The sequence below is a fragment of the Leopardus geoffroyi genome, chromosome A3 (genome assembly GCF_018350155.1).
Source record: "Leopardus geoffroyi isolate Oge1 chromosome A3, O.geoffroyi_Oge1_pat1.0, whole genome shotgun sequence".
In the NCBI taxonomy this organism is placed as follows: Eukaryota; Metazoa; Chordata; class Mammalia; order Carnivora; family Felidae; genus Leopardus; species Leopardus geoffroyi.
Window position 1 is genome coordinate 117,508,808 of NC_059336.1, and position 17,123 is coordinate 117,525,930.

General features: G+C 48.8%; 1 protein-coding gene across 7 annotated transcripts in view; it reads right to left on the minus strand.

Annotated features, from left to right (window-relative positions):
- Nucleotides 1-17,123, minus strand: part of PLB1 (phospholipase B1) — a 143,224-nt gene that overhangs the window by 38,985 nt on the left and 87,116 nt on the right. For all 7 annotated transcript variants that reach the window (XR_006703702.1, XM_045447300.1, XM_045447298.1 and 4 more), the window contains 12 exons: nt 16,539-16,590; nt 16,118-16,198; nt 13,138-13,203; nt 12,751-12,851; nt 10,669-10,750; nt 7,892-7,996; nt 7,677-7,772; nt 7,386-7,457; nt 6,372-6,410; nt 5,775-5,835; nt 4,844-4,902; nt 3,880-3,953 (listed from right to left, as the gene is read on the minus strand). Coding sequence is in view for 6 of the 7 variants with exons in the window: in XM_045447300.1 (XP_045303256.1) it covers nt 3,880-3,953; nt 4,844-4,902; nt 5,775-5,835; nt 6,372-6,410; nt 7,386-7,457; nt 7,677-7,772; nt 7,892-7,996; nt 10,669-10,750; nt 12,751-12,851; nt 13,138-13,203; nt 16,118-16,198; nt 16,539-16,590 (888 nt within the window). In the remaining variant the exon portion in view is untranslated. The remainder of the gene's footprint in view (nt 1-3,879; nt 3,954-4,843; nt 4,903-5,774; nt 5,836-6,371; nt 6,411-7,385; nt 7,458-7,676; nt 7,773-7,891; nt 7,997-10,668; nt 10,751-12,750; nt 12,852-13,137; nt 13,204-16,117; nt 16,199-16,538; nt 16,591-17,123) is intronic.

Sequence of the window (17,123 nt, forward strand, 5' to 3'; positions counted from 1 at the left end):
TCCAATGTTCAGATGTACTGTATTTACTGTGTTTTCTTCTTCTTCTTTTTTTTTTTTTTCCCTCCCCTGCTCACTGCCAGCGTATTATTCCAGGCCAATAGATTTTGAGAACACAGCATCAGCAACCAGCCCACCAGTATAGACTTCCAAAGGACAGGCCATGAATCAAAGTCACGGTGGTTCTTCACCCAAGGAAATGCTTGGAATGAAGAAGACTATTTCCTGCGAGGGTGGTCAAGTCAGAGGCTCGGCAGCCGCAGGTGGTAGAGAGGAAGAAGCCCCGTGAGCCCTGCCTTTCTACCTTACCCAGGTATCTCTCTCCTGACTCTCACCCATGTCTGAACCTAGCTTGGCCAGTGATTGGACATTTGTTTGAGCTTCTAATTCTTTTCCAACTCTGCATGAAGTTAACTGCTTTAGCTGCTTCCTGATCCTTCTTTCTTTGGACTAAAAGCATTTAATCAAAATACTTTACATTTGAGAGGGAATTAGAAGTCCAGGCACCTCCTCCAATCACTGTGTTCTAATTCTGCCTCCTTTTCTTCTTCCATAAACATATAGGGGCGCCTGGGTGGCTCAGTCAGTTAGGTGCCTGACTTCGGCTCAGGTCATGATCTTGCCGTTTGTGAGTTTGGGCCCCTCATCTGGCTCTGTGCTGACAGCTCAGAGCATGGAGACTGCTTCGGATACACACACACACTCTCTCTCTCTCTCAAAAATAAACGTTAAAAAATAAAAAATAAATAACTGTATAAACACAAGCCTAGAGATATACCTAAACACAGACAGCAAGTACTTTTTATTGTAATTTCTTGTCTAAAAGTATCTTTGTTCTAAAACAAATGCCATAGCTAATCAACACCAAGAGGCTACAGAAATCTCTGGGTGAACACTTCTAGGAGAAAAGAGAATCACACAGATAAGTATAGAGGAACAAAAATATTTAAGCCCTCATTGATCAGAACTATGTGACACATAAAAGAAAATAGACCTGTATGAAAGAGCTCCTTCATAGGAGATCCTTCCAATTAATGTAATTTATATTAAACCATGAGTTCAAAGGCTGGGTTTTGTTCATCTGTCATCATCCACAATGCACAGAGAATTATAGAGTAGATGCTCAATGACATTTGTGGAAGGAGTTTCAGTAAGATTGAACTCCTAATTAACAATGAAAAGAAAAAGCTTTTTGTTTTTTTGTTGTTTTTTGGTGAGTAAATTTTATTTTGGTCTTTTGATGCCAAATAAGCAAACTTCTGTATTTTATTTTATTTTTTGTATGTAGGCTTCATGCCCAGCATGGAGCCCAGCACAGGGCTTGAACTTACAACCCTGAGATCACGACCTGAGCCAAGATCAAGAGTTAAGATTAAGAAGCTCAACTGACTGAGCCACTCAGGTGGCCCTGAAGAAGCAAACTTATTTCAACTGAAGAAAAAGCAATGCTCGAAAGACCTCTGGGCCTGCCACATAGTTAAGCTAGCTAAAGCTGGCACCTGTCACTGCTGTATGGTTCTCACAGATCAAGAGGCCTTGGAAATAGTCACAGCTAAGCCTCCTCCTGCATGTCCTGCTCACAGCAACCCATCTCCCAAGAATTCTGGGTCATGGTCCCTCTCCAAATGTACGCGGCCCCCTCTCTCCACTTGCTGTCTCCTTGGAGGCAGAGGCTAAAGTTAGAGCCTTAATTCACCTGGAATCATTCATTGCCTATTGCTTCCAATCCGGAAGCTTTAATGGCTTCAGAAAATTGCTTTTCTCAGGTCAGTCTACTACATGGACATTTCCTGGGGTGGGGGAGGGGGCAGGGGTGAGGGTGAAGTGTGTGCGCGTGTGTGCGCGTGCACACACACACGGCGCACGCGCACACTAATCGGTATTGTGAATAAAGAAAGGTTTCTGGGATGAAGAGAAACACTGGATTTAACAGATACAATTTAAACAAATGTCTTCATTGCAGAGCTTCTCAGAGCCTTTAATATGCTAATATACATGTGAGTTCTCCAGAGGAAGGATAGGGTAGGTAATGTTCCCTGCCCAATACAAAGAACTTTGCCCTTGTCAGGAAAATGTAGGAGGCTAGTGTTCCATGGAACACTCTTTGGGAAACACTGTATATATTACCAAAGTGTCAAACTATCTCAGGCTCTGACCCAGAGTTTTCATCAGTAACACTTGTGGATGGTGGCCCGGGTATTTGAAACATTTAGAATGAAGGGTTTAAAGGCACAACAGCCACTTGAATACAGAAAATTGAAACATTAAGCCACACCTGGCCTCCCCTGCAGGGAGAAATAGAGCAATGGCTGACTTTTCCCCTTGCTACAGAGAAACATCTAGCAGAAGATTGTCTGTTTGTATCCAAAGCCCAGGAATCTGTCCAGTTGGACTGTCGCGGTGGGGGGGGGGGGGGGGAGACACACCACCCGGCTTCCCCAGACTGCACCACCAGGTGTGGCTCCAACCCCCCATTGACCAGTTTGTCTACCTTACTTTCTGTTCCCCACGCTGTGACCCTTCTCCAGCTAAGACTGAGTGCAGCTGTCGCTCACGCTGTCTCCCGATTGTCTGTCATAAGCCTTGCTTGCTTTCTTCTGCTCTGGCTTTCCTTTCTCACACAGACTCAGTAACATTTGGGGCACGGTGGTCAGACGGCGACGCTTGGTTTGGTTCAGAGTTGGAGCCCCTCTACCCCGTTGAGGGGCTGGGGCAACCTGGGGGTCCCCCAGGAGCTGGGAGGCATTTATTTCAGTGGATGGTGTCCTCTTGCTACCCACACCCGGGGCCCTCTCTCCCTTGCTCCCCCCCTAGGAAATCCTTCCCCTCTGGGGCTGTCCTCCGAGTTGGCGGGAGAACTGCCACAGTCTCGGTCATCCCCACACGGCTCCCTCTCCCTTTCCAGAAAGAAACGCTCCATTTGAATTCACTGGGCAGAAAAGGGAGGAGGCGAGCGTGTGGTCTGGCTGCAAAACTTCTCCTTAGCACTCTGCCCTCTCCTGGCTGGCCTTGTTCTAGTTGTTTTGAATTCTGAGCTAATTGCCTGTTACTGTGAAGCATCCACAAACGTGAACTTCATGGGGAACCGAAAGAAACTTAAGAAAACCCACCCACATCCGCCCACTCCCCTGACGCACCACGAGCTTTTCTGCTCCCCGTCTGGAATGCCCTTTCTCATCTAATTGCTAATCTGTCCATTCCCACCTTCTCTGCAAAGCCTCCCTCTCCCCTGGCAGGGTTGATTATTCCCTCTTCTCTCTTCCTGTAGCCCGCGGGCGGGCATCTTTCATTTTTGAATAGCACTTGCCAATTGAGCACGGGCATTTGTCTGTGTTCCCTGTACGTCCCCTCGCCCACCGCCCACCCGCCTCAGTGCCTGGTATCTTGCAGGCACACAGGAAGGGCTCAGGGGCTATGACTCTCTCTTGGTCATCTCCTCTCAAAGTGGTGTATTGCATTTCACAGTTTTCTGGACAGATGTGTACATCCATGTAAAGGCAGAGGTGTGAGTGCAGAATGACATGGATAAATGCACAGAGACAGTAACCAGATGGAGATCTCTACGTGCACACACACACACAAACAGGCAGGTGAAAACTCAAAAGTTTGGTGCTTTTCAGGTGCATTTCATGTCGGATTTGCTGACCCAGGAGTCTGACAAGAACCCTGGTTTTCTTTTTCTGCAAAAAAGTTATCAATAAAATATCTTCTCCATTCACCGTATGATCACACTTTGCAGAAATACACAGGTTTTCCTTCTGAAAGCCCCTTCCAGACCTGGTCCTTTCCTCTTTGGTATTTATGTGTTTAAAAAGAGACAACCCCCTCGTCTAGGTTCTGAGAGTGAACTTGGGGAGGGAGGGGGTACAGGTTTAACATTACCTATATGACAGCCCCCGATACTGAGTGGTGACGTCAGAAAGGTCATCTGGTTTGGAGCCAATTCCATTGCCGGCCTTTGAATATATACCAAAATACGTAGGAAAATGAGTAAGTCAGAGGAAAAGGACACAGGCGGTTCCCAACACACACATCGCGTGGCACGAACAGACCCTGGACCGGGAGTCAGAGACCAGGCTTGCCTTCTGCCACCTCCTTTCCAGCTATCTGCCTTCCCTGAATCTCAGCTGTCTCCTTACTGAACTGAGGACATGACCTGCTGATCTCCTAGGATTATTTTGATGACCAAATTGGATCATAGCTGTAAAAGCAGCTTTGAAAACTCCCCAGTGCTTCGCACATCTGAGACGCTGCCGTATCATTACCACCAGCATTATGCTCCTAAGTTCTTTGATAAGCATGAAGAAAGAGCCTATAGATTGGAGTGGATGGCAGGGGACAGATTTCTCATAAACTGCACGTGTCTCCTCTTTCCCTCTGGGACATTCTGTAAGGCAATCGGTCATCTGGGGTGGTAAGGGCCCTGTTTCTTGGAACTTAGGAACGGGGCTTTAGCCACAATTGTGGACTCTGCTGCTTTCCATGAAGATGGAAAGAGGGGCTGAGTCAATCCAAAGCACAATCCAAAGGGAAAGGAGCACCCCCACAGGGAGGTTTAGAGGATTGTTTTGAGTTGAAACGACCTATTTTTGTAATCATTAAAAAAAAAAAAAAAAAGTGTCGTTACGTGTTCAAAACCTCCACTATTTGAAACAATTCAGCTGACCCCCGAGAAAGATTTCCTCTTGCACACCTGCTTGACAAAGTGGCTGCAAAATCAAACCACTGCCATGCTCTCAGGTCGACAGAGCCAGGACAGGGGTGCAGGGCAACACAGAGGCCGGGGTGCAGGCCCTGGAACTGGCACAGCCCCACCGCACCCCAACTGGGGCCCCAGAGTCCTTACGGTCAGAGAATCCCCCAGCGCAGCCACAACTTGGATATCTGCCGGTCTCAGGGTGTGCACTGGAAAGACAAGTGGACACACTTGAGTCCGTGGGAAGGAACCTGCAGTCGGAGCCTACGGCTTCCTGCTTTAAGCAAGACCAGAAACATGACCCGCATGTGTGTTTGGGCCATGGAGGCCGACAGAGGTTATAGGAGGAATTTTCCCATAAACAGACCCAACGATAAGTCCTGGACCTATGGGGAGAGAGGGGCTGAGGGAGAAGGAGAGGGAATGGATGGATGGATGGACAGATGGACGGACAGATGGTAGAGAGGGCAGAGTAGAATCAACCGCTTCAGTGCCAGTGGTCGTGTGGGAGGCCAGCAGTGACCTGAGCACAGGACCGCATGGGCACCAGACCATCTGAGATATGGTACAGAGTCTGGTGCTCAGCCCATTTGGAGCTGGGCCCTGGGTTTTCACCCAAAATCTGAGAAATAATCATGTCAGGCCTTTCCCTGTCTCAAATCTCTCTACTAGAAAGTAGGGCTAGAAAGTTGCAGAGTCTGGGACCACAGGACAGCCTGCAGAGCTGGCTCACTCTTGGGACTCCCCGGGTACCCCACCCCCACCTCTGGGCCTCAGTGCGGTCACACCACTGGGGGAGGGAGAACTCATGTGGCTCCCCGACGTGTGCTCCCTCAAGAGGCTGAATGAGAAGGCAGCAAACGGTTCCTGGCCTGGCCACCCCGGGTCCTGCTGGCTAATGACATGGCTGCAGGGCAGAGGGGGACAAGGCAGGGACATATCCCAGGCAACCACCCAGACAGGAAGCAAGCACTAGCCCTGTGTCATTTAGTTACATATGCCAAGTCTTGTCAGAGCACTTATTGGCCCCTGAGTCCTCGTGGAGGGGCCCAGGGGTCCTGGTGTCTCATGAGGAACTTACCTGAGGTGGGCGGTGAGGCAGAAGGAGCTCTGTCCCTGCACAGCAGCTGGCTCCCATGACCCTACAGGCACAGAACGAATCCTGGAATCCCGGGTTGAAAGGGACCCGAGATGCTGGCTAGGTGTCACACTGACCCAGACAGCTTTGCCAAACACAGGTTCCTGGGTCCCACCCGGGGGTGGGAGGGACCTGGAGGGGCACTGAAGAAGGCCCCCTAGGTGATCGCAGGCTGGGACCCGCTAACCTAATTCAGAACCCGCACCACCCAAGGCAAGATCAGAGCATCAACTCAATGGCCTCACCCCACCCCCCTCCACCTCCGTGTCTGTGGCAGTTTTATGAAGAGGAACGCGATCTTCACTTATGTCTTTGATGAGGCTGTGATTTGACTGGCTGGCCTCCACTTGGGCTGTTACCAGTGCGGCTTATTCTGCCTGCCACCCTGTCCGAAGGCGTAGGTGGCAGATCTCACACAGAAGCGTTCATTCCCCTCGGCTGCCCATCAGGACCCTTGCCAGCGTTCCCAACCCGCCTTGTTGGGCCAGTCCCAGCCCAGGGGCTGCCCGCTGTAGAGAAAGGGGAGAAACAAGCCCGTACCTGCACGCTGTTCTTGTAGGTTCTCAGAAACGGCCAGAACTGTGAGAAGAGGGCGGTGAGCAATTCCAGCAAATTCTGCTTGCTTTCCGCACAACACTTTGGGCCTCCCCTGCCCCACATTCCCAGCCCCCCCCTGCCAGGCCGACCACTGCAGGCTCCCTCCCAGGATGCACTGGGCCTTCTCTGCAACCTGAACTTGTAGGAACAATTAGAATAAACCCTGTAGTGGCTCCAGAGGAGCAAGTCTGCTCTCAGGTTCCCACACAGCTGGCTGGGGCAGCTGTATCACCCCTCCTTTTGACCCTGCCCTTCCCAACAGAGCCTCCCTAGGCCCCTTGCCACCCCCATGCCACTCCCACTCTGCCTAGGCGAGAAAAGACAGATGCTTTGAGGTCCTGCCCCACATAAGCCTCAGCTCAGTCTAGGGACCCCTCTGGGAATACAGAGACATGCGTAGAGCTGAGGGAACAGCTACAGAGATCCAAGAATCTTCCTGAAAACTGGTGAGTGAGCATAGGGGGCTGCTTTCTTTGCTCTGGCTTCCAGTTGACCAGCCCCATCCCCATCCCCAACCCTTGTCCTAGCAGATGTTATTCCGGGTCTCAGTTCCTTGTTCTTTCTATCCCGCCATGGAGGCAGCGGCTACACGGAGACAGGGTATCTTATTGTCCCATCCTTGTCCTTGAGGATCGCTACCGCCCTCAGTCTCCAAAATGAGAGCTGGGTGGTGCTGTCACATTCCTCTTCCCAGCTGGAGAGAACTGTGTGCAGCCCAGACTTGTGCTAGGGTTCCCTGGGACGTGGACAAAGGAGCACCCTAGGGGCCTCTGGCCACTGGGGGCTGTCACCCCTCATGGTCCAACCAGATAGGGCTCTGTGGATGGTTCACTGAGTCTGGGGTAGGGGTAGGATCTGGGGGTGAAATGAACTGAGAAACCTCACAGAGGTGTCAAAAGCCTGGAAAAGATGCTTCAGATAAATAGGCCTGTTGCAAGGATGAACTTCCCATTCTACCTGGGTCGGACATGTGATATTGATCTTGTGTTCAAAATTATGCTGCGTTGTCTTCTGGCCAACAGGTTCCAGCTAAGGCAAGAAGCAGAAAAGAGGTGGCAAGAATGGGAAGGTCAGGAGGCAGGTCGGGGCTGGGGAAGGGAGGGAGGGGTGTGGGGAATGTGGTTTGTCATCATTGCGGTGTGGGAGATCACACAGCCTGAGTGATGGGCCTCTGAACTCCTTCAAGAGCTTGCCAGAGTCTTTCTCCTCCCAGAGGGAGAATAATTTTCCCGACCTCAGTCGTCTTACCATGTTGTTCCAGAGGGCACTGGCCGCGTGAGCGTGAGCTTTCTTGCTGAAGTGGAAACAGTCAGGAGCGAAGAAAGAGCTGTCGGGCAGCCCCGCCTGGTCACAGGGCAGAAAAGGGGGGGGGGGGCACGTTATAGGGACGTCGGATACAGAAATGACACTACAAACTGGACACTGCGTGGCTCCCCTTTACCCATGATCGTTGCTTTCGTTACCGAGGTCTTTGGCATGTCCACTTTTTCAAAAAATGGCTGCACGACCACCGTGAAGTCCTCCCTTGTGTCGTATCGCCCATTTTCAACCAGCTGGTGAGTCCCCTCCTGCAGGAGGCAAACGGGCAAGGGTCAGGGGCCTTGTGCAATCTTTTTCTCTGCCACAGAGTTTAAACAGAGTCTGACCCTGGGGTGAAATCAATCTGTAGCAAAATCTCAACCTATCCGGAACCAACTAGTTACTTTTTAGATCAGCCTTTATCTCAGACCCTGCCCCCAACCCCAGCTGCCGTTGCATATATTTGACCGAGGCTGTGAGAAAAAAAAACAAAAACAAAACAAAAGGAAAGATAAGGAAAAACCTGAGACCATCAGCTGGATCTCCTTTTAAAGCTTCTGATTAAAGACTGGGGCAGGGGACGTTGGGGAGGGGATAGGGTATTGATTTGATCAAATGACTTTTTGGGATAATCCTTACATTTAACTTATTTCTGTCCTACATTTGTTTAGAAAATCAAAGGTGAGTCAGCAATGGCACTTAACTGCCCATTTCTATCATTCGTGCATGGTGTGTGTGTGTGTGTGTGTGTGTGAGAGAGAGAGAGAGAGAGAGAGAGAGAGAGAGAGAGAGCGCGAGCATGAATGGTCCTGTGTGTGTACACTTCTTTGAAACTCTCAGATCTGTCCAGGAGGGTAACAGGGCTGTTACTCTCATAGCTCCCACTTGAGCTTGGTTCCAGGAGAACCAACTATCCCAATTCTGGCTCCAAATTCTGCCAGCCTCTGCCATTTCATTGCTTGCCAGATTTCTAGCAGATGGGGCCAGGACCCTGGCTGGAGAGGGAAGTCAGGAACCTTAGTGGGGGCATTTCAGAAGGACCATGTACTTCCTTTTCCCAGGGGCAGCCAGAAAGAGAGTGCAATACCACTAAGTAGCAATACCACTGTGTGACTTTCAGCAAGATGCTCTCCCCCTCTCTGGACCTCTCTTTCCTCATCTGTAAATGGAGGGTGTTTGGCAAGGCCTGGACCATCCCTTAAATCCCTTCTGATGCTACCGATTACCCTGTGCATGAGACACAATGGCACACAGTGGAACTGTGCATCCCTTGAGAAATGAAAGAGTGTCTAGAATGCCTGGCTCATGGAGGTTTTTAATGCAACGATCACCTCCATGGCGAGTTACGGGAACCATAGCTTTTGCAGAAAGTAGTGAGTGAGAAGATTCTGAGAGCGGGCTTGATGGCCTGCTGTGGCTGACCTGTGAGCTCCTCCAGGATCTCATTGGTAACCGAGATCAGACCTGGAAATGGCAGGCCTGTCTAGAGAGGTTGGTGAAGGCAATTTTGGTGGATAGATTTTCTTTTCTTTTCTTTTCTTTTCTTTTCTTTTCTTTTCTTTTCTTTTCTTTTCTTTTTCTCTTCTCTTCTCTTCTCTTCTCTTCTCTTCTCTTCTCTTCTCTTCTCTTCTCTTTTCGCTGACCACCAGCATCTGAATCCACTTTCTATGTTTGGAAAAACTCCACTATACTAAAGGCAGCCTGCCTCCCACTGTAGAAGGGGAGAAAGATGAATGCTGGCCTTCCCAATGACCCTCACACTAGGGCTTAGGCACAGGCCCTGGGGCCCTCCAGAGCTGGTGACAGAAAGACGAACAGCACAGAATCCTTTCTGCTAAGGGTGGCAGCTGCATTCAGTTCCTAAAAGCAGCAGTGACAGCTGTGTCCACAATGTTTCCACTGAACTAGTTCTTTGGCCTGATTTTGATCCTTATGGCTTGGACCCTAGAATTTCACGATTCTGTGATTTGTCATGGCACAGCCTCTGAGCCTCGCTTTTTAACTCTTTCAGACACTCTGCTTGTATAACACATCTGCCTAAATTAACCAGCAGTGCAGAGGTTTTTGTTGCTTGCACCCAAGAACCTGTTCCATCTGGAGCAGCTTTGCTTTCATGGCCATAACCTTGGCTGCCTTTCCCCGCCTGCTGCCGGCCATGGACTTCCTCACCAGGGGAAGAGGTGCCTGCCCACAGCAGAAGGAGGTGCAGCTGGGGAGTCACCCAGAGGGTGATAGATAGAAGTTCATTCCCCTGAGCCCTAATACCCCTGGCAGGCATGGCTGCCTCAAAGCAGGGAAGTGGTTCTACTCCAAGGAGTCCATGGGTTTGAAGGACGGAACCACCCTGGAAGCTGTTTGCAGCCTACCCTAAACAGCTAGAAGGCTACCATTGCCCTCTTGAGTGACTGGATGATTGTTTGGGGGAAACTCAACATAGTCAAGGGATCCATTTGCTCTGCTCAAAGATTGGATGGAAAAAGTCCCCAAATGAAGAACCCACAGCATGTTTGGAGATCACCTGCTGACTTTCTTTCTCCCTGTGCTCCCCAATAACACCTGTTTCCCTGGAAGAGGAGGACAGAGGAAATGCAAGTGATCTCACTGAATCCTCTAGACTCTCTTAGACAGAAAGGGTTTCCCAGCCAGGAGTCAGAAGCTCATAAACATTTCTCAAGGACAAATGGAAATATATTTGTGTGTGTGTAAGGCCAGGCACTGAGATTTGGTGAAATATGTTCAGTGACTTCGTTGTTTACAGTTTGATTCAAATAAACTGAATTACAGTCCCTGCTGCCTCTCAGAGTGTCTTTCAATCTGCAAACTGGTCAGTGGTAACCTCACACTGGACAGCTGGGGTCAAGATAACGTAAGCATGTGCTCATTTTCTAACCAGAGCAATCAGACGACATCTTGAGCAGTCTTAGAACCTTTCCTGGCTTACCTGGTATTTCTTATTGACTTCGATGAGGGAGGCAAGTTCTGGTGAGTTATCATCAAACTTCAGGACACAGGAGCACAGATTCCTGTAGACCAAACCAAGGAGAGGCCCCACCCCATCAAAATCACCATCTGAATGCATGACCCTGGCTTGAGATTCAGAACCTATTTAATTTGGAGGTACCAGAGGAAGCCGAAGAAAATTCAACAGACCTGGATTTTCTCCTTAAAGTGAAATAGTTACTTCTGACATCTGCAGGAGGGACTTACAGAGCGGAGTTACCTTATGACTGTCTGAAGACAGACGGCACAGATAAGGCACACCTACTTTTAAATAATAAAAATGACAACAATAAGAGGGGCTAATGCATATTAATGTTTACTGTGCCAAGAGCTTTATGAGTATGAACGCATTTAATCCTCTCAGCTATTCAAGAGGTTGGATTATCACTATCCTCACTGTATAGATGAGAAAACTGAGGCTCAGTGTGGTTGAGTACTTTCTCAAGGTCACACAGAGACTAAGTGTGGGAGCTAGGACTTGAACTCAAGAACGTCTGGTCTGATCCCTGGTTAAACTGCTTCTGTCTAGTCTGTATCTCTGCTGTGACTGGCCACCTTGCATATCCAGGCTTTTGGTCTAAGGGGGTGAGGGTATAATAGTACGGATGGCTTAGAGTAGATTATAATAGTAGATGGCTTAGAGTAGATGGCCCTCCGAGGAAGGCTCAACCACTGAGACGGGACAGCAGAGAGGCGGCAGACCAAGGTGACCCCCAGTCTGCCTAACCCGTCGGTGACTTGGCCATTTCAGAGCTGAGAGCAGACCTGGCAAATGCCTACTCCGAACCTTTAGCTTTAATTGTCTAATAACCCCGCAGTGATTGGTAGCAAGAGATTTGGGGGTAAGCTGCTCTGAAATGATTACACTGAATCCCCCGTGTGGCCCAGTGACTGGAGAAAGTGGGAGCCAGAGAATGAGTCAGCAGCTGAAAATAGCATGCCTGACACCAGCTGCATTAATAGGCCTGTGTCATCCAGCAGCCATCCTCCTGCTCACGGTGTCCTCAGGCCTTCCCCGGGAGACCTGGGCAATCTGGGCCCCCAGGTGCGGTCTGGCATGGATCTTCAGGGTGGCGGCCAAGGTACCCCTTCATTTCCAAGAGCAAACCTGGCCCTTGTGAATTATTCATTCACTCATTCAGCAAACAGCCACAGAGCCCCTACACTGTGCTAGCAGTGACTCAGACAGAGGTCAGGGCTGTTGGGGGAGAGGCAGAGGCACATGAATAATCAGCACGTGGTGTGCCCAGGGCTGTGGTGGGGGCCTGGGAAGAGCTACAGAGCTAGGGAGGAAGCTGGGCTGAGGCACAGCCACCGTGGCCTGGGCTAATGGTCCAGAGAGGGCCTTACAGGAAGCAATGCTGTGAGAAATGTTCATGCTCGGGTTAGAAGGGTATCTTAACCCTGAAGGTCATGGAGATGTGTAATATCAGAGAGGGAACTACCTTTGTTTGGCTCTGGAGACTGAGAATAAAGAAGGCTTCTCAGGGACTTTCCCAGGACCAGGGCGCTGTATGCTCTGGGAAGACTGTCCTCTAGATCCTGATTATAATTTGTCCCCCCTCTCCTCTAAGTGACAAGAGCCCTATATTTGTGAGTGCCCATCCAGGAGCACCCATGCCAAACAGAGGCTCCCTGTGTCCTGGAGATGGGCCTGTAGGGATGGGGAAGCTCTGGATACACTTAGTGGTGGCCCGTGAGCCTGGCCACGCAGGACCACTCCATTCCTCACACTTTACTCTTCCCTCCCCTGAGAACTGAAGGGTGTCCTGAGCCACCATGACAACAGGAGCATGGCTGGGTTGTAAGCACATACTTGGAGGGTAGATGAGGCCTACGCTCAGTCACGAAAACCCGTTAGGCCTTGTCGGGTTGGAAAATGGGGTGGTCTTAACACTTCTCACACATCTGCCCTTGGGCTTTCTAAGTAATTGAGATTACTTTCTGCTAAGGGTCTCATGGCGCTACAGGGAATGGGGCCGGGGACTGGGTGGGTGGGTGGTTGGGGAAGCTTCCTTCTCACCTAAGGATCAGCCTTGGGCAGCTGACTTTCTTCTCCTGATACAGCTCCCTCAGGTTGATGATCTCCAGAACATTTACCAGGTTCACAAATGCCCGAGGAACCTGAGGGAAGGCAAGACCAGTCCCTAAGAGGACCAAGGCCAGGGGATCCAGTCTCTCATCTGGGTCTGGGGCCAGCTGGGTCCGTGGTCTTTAATGTGGCCCCGTCCACTTCCTTATCCCTCCTGCCCCACCTCCCCCATTGACACTGTGTTTAGGACAACAGCATGGTCAGCACTGGCCTCCAGGGAAAGGCAAGCAGGAAGCCAGAGCTGCTTCTGGGCCAAGCCTGAGGCCCAAGAAGGACGCGGTTGAACTGCACAGAGGCCACGCAGACCAGCTTCCACACCTCAGCATGGAGGATGTCCAGAGCCTTCCTGATGTTGTCCGTGAAGTTCTGGGGAGAATAGTGGACCTGCAAGAAGACAAAATGTTTAACCCATTCACTACCCAATCTCTCTGCAGACCAGGGCCATTTCCTCTCTTGGGTCCCCTTCTTCTTGTACTTCAGCCAGAATAGGCAACGTTGAAACATAAGGTTCACCTTCGGGGCCCCCAGCCTCTGCTCCGACCCCAATGTCCTTGGGCTGGTCGTAGTTGTGAGACCAGGGAAGCCTTTTCTTCTGCATGGAATTATGGAGAGCTCTGGATCCACTTTGCGTTAGTGAGATGCAGGGCCTTAGCTAAAGCACATCACACCTCTGGGCCCCTCTAGAATGGGGTGTTGGAGCCTAGGACCTCTAAGATTCCTGTAGTTTGAATATTCTCTGATCCTATGGCCTGAGCTCTTTTCTTAGAGCCTCAAGTGCCTGGGGGACCTATGGCCCAATCAGATCACTTAAGGAGATGATGGGAGGGCAAGGGGGTCCTGGGAATCCTCTCCCCTAAGCATAAAAACATTTTAATCATTTTTTCTTCTGATCTCCATACTTGTGGTTTAAAAAAAAAATTTTTTTTTTTTTTTTTTTTAAGTGGAACTCTTTCTCTGGCTTAAATCTAACCAAGAGCCCAAATTAATCAAAACTATAACTTTCAAGAAGGGGGGCAGGGCCATGGTCCAACTTCCCCACCCACTTCGCTAACACCCCAGGCCCACCGTGGGCCTTCACATCACAGCCTGAAAACCTCAGACCCTGGTGACTTTGATGCCAGGGAAGCAGGCTGTGAGGGGTCTTGGGGGCAGGGTTGCCCCTCAGAGAAGAAGCTCCCAGGCTCAGCAAGACTCCCCACTTCCTCAACTTTCCTCTGCTGGTCCTCTTTCTGCCTGACAAATGTCCTCATTTTCCACCCCAGCTGGAAGGTCTCCTGCTCTGTGTAAACCTCTGACTCTCCCCCACACAAAACACAAATTCCCATGGCAATTCTTACTTTGGAACTCTCTTCTGTATCACTACAACCACATCATGATGTTTTCCTTATCATGTTATGGCGAGTTGTCTGCGCCTCCCTCCCTGACTGTGAGTTCCTTGAGGACAGAGCCTCAAGGCTTAGCTCCTAGTACAGTGCCTGGCATATGATACATGCCCAGCAAATGATACTAGAAATTAAAAACGTTCTGTTTATCAGAAAACACTATAAACAAAATTAAATAGAAAGCCACAAATAGGCAACATATTTGATAAAGGGGTTAGTATATTTAATATAAGGGGCTTTTAGAAATCAATAAGAGAGCGATAAATACCTTAACAGAAAATAGTCAACAGGCATAATATAGAACTTTTCAGGAGAAATTCAAATGAGCATTAAATAGAGGTTTATTCCTCCCTACTGATCAAGTAAATGCAAATTTTGAAAACAAGATACAATTTTTTCATTTATTAGATTAGCAGCTATTAAAACAAATAACATACATTGACAGATGGAGAGTGAGGAAATAGACATAACTGATACCAACATTCTGGAAGCAATTTGGCAATATGTATCCAAAACATTAAAAAATGTGCAGAATCCCCCGAAATAAGATGGATGGATAAATCCATTAAACTTATAACATTTTGCTATATTAGCTTAATGGATTTAACAACTGTAAAATCTAGGCGGTGGATATATGAGCCTCTCCTCCACAATTCTTTCCATTTCTCAGTATGTTTGTAAGTTTTCGCGATAAAATATTAGGGGAAACATATATATCTTCTTGCTTAAAAGTCTTACCACTTGGAATATATATCAGGAAACAATTATAGATGTACATAAAGATGGATGTTTATCCTAGTATTATTTATAACAGGCATAATTAGAAACAATACGAGTTATGTCTCCAATGACTGGGGACAGCTAAATAAAGTATGGCCAATATAGGTTATGGGTGACTTATACAGTCATTAAGAATTATTTTATGGAAGACTAAATACTGACAGAGGAGTATCTTCCCAATGTATTGCTATTGAGAAAAAGCAGATCACCAAACAAGATTGCCAGAATGATGCTATTGTTAGCAAATAATAAAGCAATGGCTTCCCAATCACGGAACATGCTAGAAAGACATGCTAGACGTGGCATTTCTGGATGTTGTTAATTACAGAGAATATTTTTTTTTCTGTACTTTGATATACTTCCTATGTGGATTGCTTATAAAATAAAATTTTTAAGAAAACCTATTATCTTTAAAGTCTGCTGGATTCCATGCAGAAGAGTTGTAGGCATGCCTAGCACAGGCAGAAAAGGTAGAAATTACAAGAAGGCCGAGTTGGGCTTAACACAAAAAGCACTACCAAAAAAATTGGCACCTGCTTATAATACTAAGTAGAGCACATTAAAGAGCTGCCCATTGCTGGGAATGTTCAACAGCTAGATTCTATGGAAGGCATTCCTGCCACAGGTAGGAGAGTGGTCAGTAGGGTCGAGGACAGCTCAGAGATTCTGGGGTTCCAGGAAGAAGCGCCACATCCACGAGGCAGCAGCCTGGCTCTTGGGTTTCCCATCAACTCGGAGAGACTTGGCTCCGAACCTTGCCTAAACGCTTGCGTTAGGAAATCAACTTTTCCATTCAAATGACGGCCTAGATAGAGATGGTAAGGCAGTTCAATGCTGGAGAAAGGAGCTGCCTTATAATGACCCAGATGAAGATACGCCTGATTTTTCCAGATCCTTGGAATGTTATCTTGGTTTCTAGAATATGATATGATAAGGTTCCCTTGTTATGAAACTTAATCAAGATCAATTTCATAACCAGCTTGGTTGAATCTTTTCCTGGAGGTGAATGCCTCCTTGGTCTCAGGGTTAATCCCAGGCCACAAGCCCCAAGTCCCAACCCCTGCTGTACTGCTCCAGCCACCGAGGGTGACAATCCCTTCCCTGGGGAGTCTTGAGTTAAGGGCCTGGAGACTCACCAGGTCACTGCAGAATTCACAGAGATCGTTGCCTCCTATAAACAGGGTTATTATCTTCCAATCTTCCTGAAAATTTATCTTCTGAAATGAATAAGAAACCAACAAGTAAGTGCCTTGCTCCAGAGTCAAGTCAAGGAAAAGTGCTGAACATTGGCAGGGATGGATCCTCACATACCAGAGGGTTTAATGGACATTAACAATTCCTGTTCTTTGGTTTTGGGGTCCTGAGATCATAGGTCACAGGTTGTAGGTGCTAAATTATTTGTTGTTGTTTTTAAAGGTGGATTCTCTAGATTTCCATGTGGCCTCATCCTCTACCCCAGAGCTGAGCCTTTCTGCCTCCACGGATTTCTCCTGCTCACTCTCTCTTCCGGGGAATCCTACCTCAAGCGGTCCCAGGTGGTGCTTCCCCCAGAATTACCGTGTCATTCTTCATCAGGTCCACCAGCCTCCTGGCCTGAACAGGTAAATCCCTGTGGGCACATAGGAAGAAGTCACCTGAGAAGCAGGGACTGGGAAGCGGGGCAGGGAGAGGACTTCGCAGAGATGGCAGGAACCAAATGTGCAACAGGATAGTTGGACTGAAGGCTATGTTCCTGCCCCAGATCACCTTTCCCATTCAGTCTCCACTGGAGGTGTGGGGGAGGCGGGGGAGTCGTGACTGTGCTTTGGGAAGGGCAGGGCAAGCCACACATGAGGGGGTGACTCAGAGGAATGTTTCCTGATTGGCCTCCTTGATGAAACGTCTTCCTTTCTCTTCTAAGCCAGGCTCATTCGGGGCAGACAGAAGGCTGCGTGTGCGTTTCATGTCATACATTGCTGGGTATGAGCCTGATTCTGTGGTATGAACTCCACCTCAAGGGTACCCGCACCCTCAAGGTGACGTGGTTGAGTCAGACACACTCGGGCTTGACATTTAGTGGCCTCCTGCTGACTGTGGTCATGTAACTTAAGTTTGCAGTCCCCAAAGAGTAGAGATAAACCCCCCCCTAACCGAGAGGGTCAT